This window comes from Sphaerodactylus townsendi, linkage group LG07 (assembly GCF_021028975.2).
Source record: "Sphaerodactylus townsendi isolate TG3544 linkage group LG07, MPM_Stown_v2.3, whole genome shotgun sequence".
Taxonomy (NCBI): domain Eukaryota; kingdom Metazoa; phylum Chordata; class Lepidosauria; order Squamata; family Sphaerodactylidae; genus Sphaerodactylus; species Sphaerodactylus townsendi.
Window position 1 is genome coordinate 94,661,821 of NC_059431.1, and position 3,724 is coordinate 94,665,544.

The 3,724-nt window shown below is 48.6% G+C and overlaps 1 protein-coding gene across 1 annotated transcript; it reads right to left on the reverse strand.

The window, feature by feature from the left end:
- Positions 1–243: 243 nt before the first annotated feature.
- Positions 244–3,379, reverse strand: LOC125436131 (ribonuclease P protein subunit p25-like protein). The gene is made up of 2 exons (XM_048502779.1): positions 3,298–3,379; positions 244–1,513 (listed from the first exon to the last, which is right to left on the reverse strand). The coding sequence occupies exons 1-2, from the start codon at positions 3,332–3,334 to the stop codon at positions 951–953; spliced, it is 600 nt and encodes a 199-aa protein (XP_048358736.1). The 5' UTR covers positions 3,335–3,379; the 3' UTR covers positions 244–950.
- Between the last annotated feature and the right edge of the window lie 345 nt (positions 3,380–3,724).

A 3,724-nucleotide genomic window follows, 5' to 3' on the forward strand; every position in this document is an offset into this window, starting at 1 on the left:
CTGCTGTCCGTGCCTTTGCAGAAATGGGAATCCAGGAAGGCCTGCACATCGTTGTTTCTGCCAGAGTGACCAACCTTGGCATTGTAAAATCTGCCTTTGTGATCATGGGTGGCCAAGAGAAGCATAGCGGAGAATATAATCCGAATGACGTAGTCCTAGCTAAAAATACAACGAGGGGGGATTGATGGCTGGAAGAAGGAAAAGCAAAGTGCTTTACAAGCTTTGGATCTAGAAAGGGCTCAATACAATTCAAGACAAGCTTTATTGTCATATCAGCATAAAGACAGACAAAAAGGAAAAAAGAATATCCATACATAACATAATAGAGTTTGAGAATCGGCTGCAGTGCTACAGAACTCCTAATGCTTACAGACACATCTCGATGGCGACACGTAGAAATTTGGCTGTTGTCTCAGTTATATTAGCATCATTATTCAACAGGTATAAGGGTTTTTTTTGTTGGTCTGACAAACTTGCTTCATCAAGAAAGATCCAGTCATCTCAAAGACTGTGTTCTGAACAGTGGGGGACAGATGAGAAGAAATGCAAGACTTCTGCAAGACCTTGCTACTTTTATTCACCAGGATCCTGCAGCTCCCCCCCCCCCCCAAAAAAAAATGATACTTCTGCTGCAGCAGATCCAACCCACTGTCTTTCCCTCTAAGGAAAATTCACTGCTGTTCATTTATTGACATTTCAAGCACACCAGTCCAGAACATACTGGGCACAAAACCCATTGTGAGCATTTCCAGTGCAAGCCCAAGAAAAGAATAACAAGACTCCAAAGCTCAGCTGGCAGAGTTGCAAATGCTTTCCAAATTCAGTCTGGCATGCCTCTCCTTGGCCTCAATTGTACCTCTCCAGCGTGCCTTTCCAGCATAGGCAGTTTAAAATCCAGTACTCAGCTGGGTTGCTTTGGCTCCACAAGCAGTCCTTTCAAGTCTTGACTGTCAGGGTTTTTTGTAGGACTCCTCTCGCGTAACAGAGCGTGACTGCTTCCAGGCACGGCCAGCCCCTCTGCCTGCCCCCTGTTTCCTCTTGGCCTGGCCCTGAGACTCTGATTTCAGAGTTTCCACCCAGAAGGCATCAAAAGAACCGGGAGCCTGGTATCCTGGCTCCTGAGTGTCCAATGGATCTTTGCTCAGCAAAATGTAGATGGCAGGGATGTTTCGCTTGACAGTCAATGGGTCAAGTCCCACTTCAGGCACAATGGGCTCCCAGATCTCCTCTATTTGCTGGAAGAACACCTTTGTGATCTGGTGAAGGCCACTGAGACGCCGCTTCATGATCTCCACGCAAGTGATGGCCTTGCTGATGCTTTTGCCGGCACCACTGAAGAGAACCTGCCTCACTGGATCCAGCTCCATCTTGCCAATGGCATAGCCCATCAAATTCCGGATTTTGCTGCCATCCTTCACTTTCATCTCAATGATGTCCAAGGGCAGATTGCTGAAAGGGAGAGGAGATGGCTTCTCCACAGTCTTGGACTTCTGGTAGTTTTCCATGATGCACACTGTGGCAGAGGAAAGGGAGAGAACAGCTGTAATCAATACGTCCAGAGGATTATTTCAAGATTTGTCTACAAATATTATATATTCAGGATACTTTACACCAGGGTCTCCGACCTTTTCATGCTGTGGTGTTAGTTGCTACCAAATCAACACAATCACTCCATACCATCACTCCACATTGTGCCACAGAGAGAAACACATCTCTCCATGACATGCCTCTGAACATGCCAGCCATGGATGCGGGCAAAATGTTAGGAGCAAAAACTACCAGACAACAGCCACAAAGCCCGGAAAACCCACAACAACCAACACTTTTAAAAATCTGCACAGTCAATCAGAAACCAGCTGGGGAAAAGTCCAACCTAGCCCTGCCCAGTTTCTAAAAACACTTGGTAAGGGTCAGGAAAGGTTTTGGTAAGTGCCATGGTGACTGTGGGCACTACGTTGGAGACCCCCACTCTACAACATGCACAGTGATATAAAGTGCCAGAAGGCAACATCTGGGGAAGGTCTCAACCTCTATGTCCTGTTGCTGGATTCCCAGAGGAACTGGTTGTCCACTGTATGAGACAGGATGCTGGATTAGATGGACCCTCACTTGTCTGATCCAGAAAGGGTCTTCTGGTGATTTTATAGAGGTCTTGGCCTCTATGCCCTGTTGTTGACTCTCAGAGGAACCAGTTGGCCATTGGATGAGAAAAGACACTGGATTAGATGGACTCTCACTGGTGTGATCCAGCAGGGCTCTTCTTGGGTCCTTATAAAAGGAAGGTCTGAGTTTCTGTGTCCTGTTTCTGAACTTTCCATAGGAACTAGTTGGCCACTGTGTGAGACAGGATGCTGGACTAGACAGACCCTCACATCTGATCCGGCAGGGCTTTTCTGATGTTCTTGTGCGCAATACTGGTATAACGGCTACATGCTCATATGGTATCTGGAAATACACAATCACTCACTCACTCACACTCGCAAACTGAAATCTACCAGAGCTGATCTAAAACACCCATAACCACTATGTCACCCTAGTGAGGGGCAGGAAAGGAAATATCTTCCAAGATGTCAGCCCCCCTTCCTCTTTATTTATTCCAGACCCTCAGGAAAGCTGTTAGCACCCGTCCTCAAGGCTTGAAAATGTCATTCACCCACAAAGCTGAATAAGGGGGAGAGTGTCTCTGCCCCAACCAGTATACAATATATTTTATATACTCAGATGCAAGTCTCCCCCCCCCCGCATGCCCCCCAGTAAGATAGTTTTACATTGCCATACAACTTAACAGTCGTATCCAATATTTTGTGAGCTTGTGTGCAGTATTGTTAAGAAGTGAGGTCATTTCACATTCAGGGTTGTCTTGTTTTCAAGTATGTCAGGCAGGTCAGCCTCTTGTTCTGGCAGAGGGAGGGAAGCCCCCTGCATCTGGCACTGAACCAAAACCTTGATATCCTTTGGCTACCAACCTCCGGGCGGCGCCTGGAGCTCTGCCAGAATTATAATTGCTCTCCAAATCACAGAACTCAGTTTATTTAGGGGGAAATGGCAGCTTCAGAGGGGCAACGCTATAGTATACCCCAGACCAGGGGTGACAAACCATGGACTACAATTCCCATCAGCCCTGCCGGGGGCCCTTTGAGGACATTGCAAGGCTGCACGTGCACAGCGGAGATGCTTCCCCCTCTCTATTTCCCAGGGGGAAGCTAGGAGAGGGGAGAAAGCAGAAGGACCATATTTTTCCCTATCCTTCTCCCTCGCTACACCCCTATTCCTCGCCTTCCCCCAACCCCAGCTCACCTGCCACCCCTCTATGCTTCAAGACGGCGGCGCTCATGCCCCCGCCTGGAAGGGGGTGCACTACGCACGCGCGCAGAGAAGGGTCTTCCACCTAAGAGGAATGCGCGTGCGCACAGGTCCGGCTCACGGGTCTCCACCTTCTCTGATTGGATTGGCGGAGACTGAAGCAGGACCCGCCCCTCCCACCTAGGCACAGTCTATCTATGGCCTGCAGGGGGCGCCCGAGAAAGTGCCCTGAGCACGTGCTGGAGGGGAACTGCGAAGGACGGAAGGGTCTTTGCGTGCTGCTGTGAATTGTTGGGTCGCTACAAACGAGACCTGCAGCAGGCGTCCAAACTGGTGACTCTTGCCCCAAGAATAGACAGACCCAGGCGTATTTATTTATTTATTTATTTAAACATACAGTCTTTATTTCTTTGCAGACTTG

Coding starts and splice junctions, on each gene's coding strand:
- LOC125436131 (XM_048502779.1), bottom strand. CDS start 3,334: ATGAGCGCCGCCGTCTTGAAGCATAGAGGGGTGGCAG. Junction 1,514..3,297: donor GAAGCATAGAGGGGTGGCAG/GTGAGCTGGGGT, acceptor CCTCTGCCACAG/TGTGCATCATGGAAAACTAC.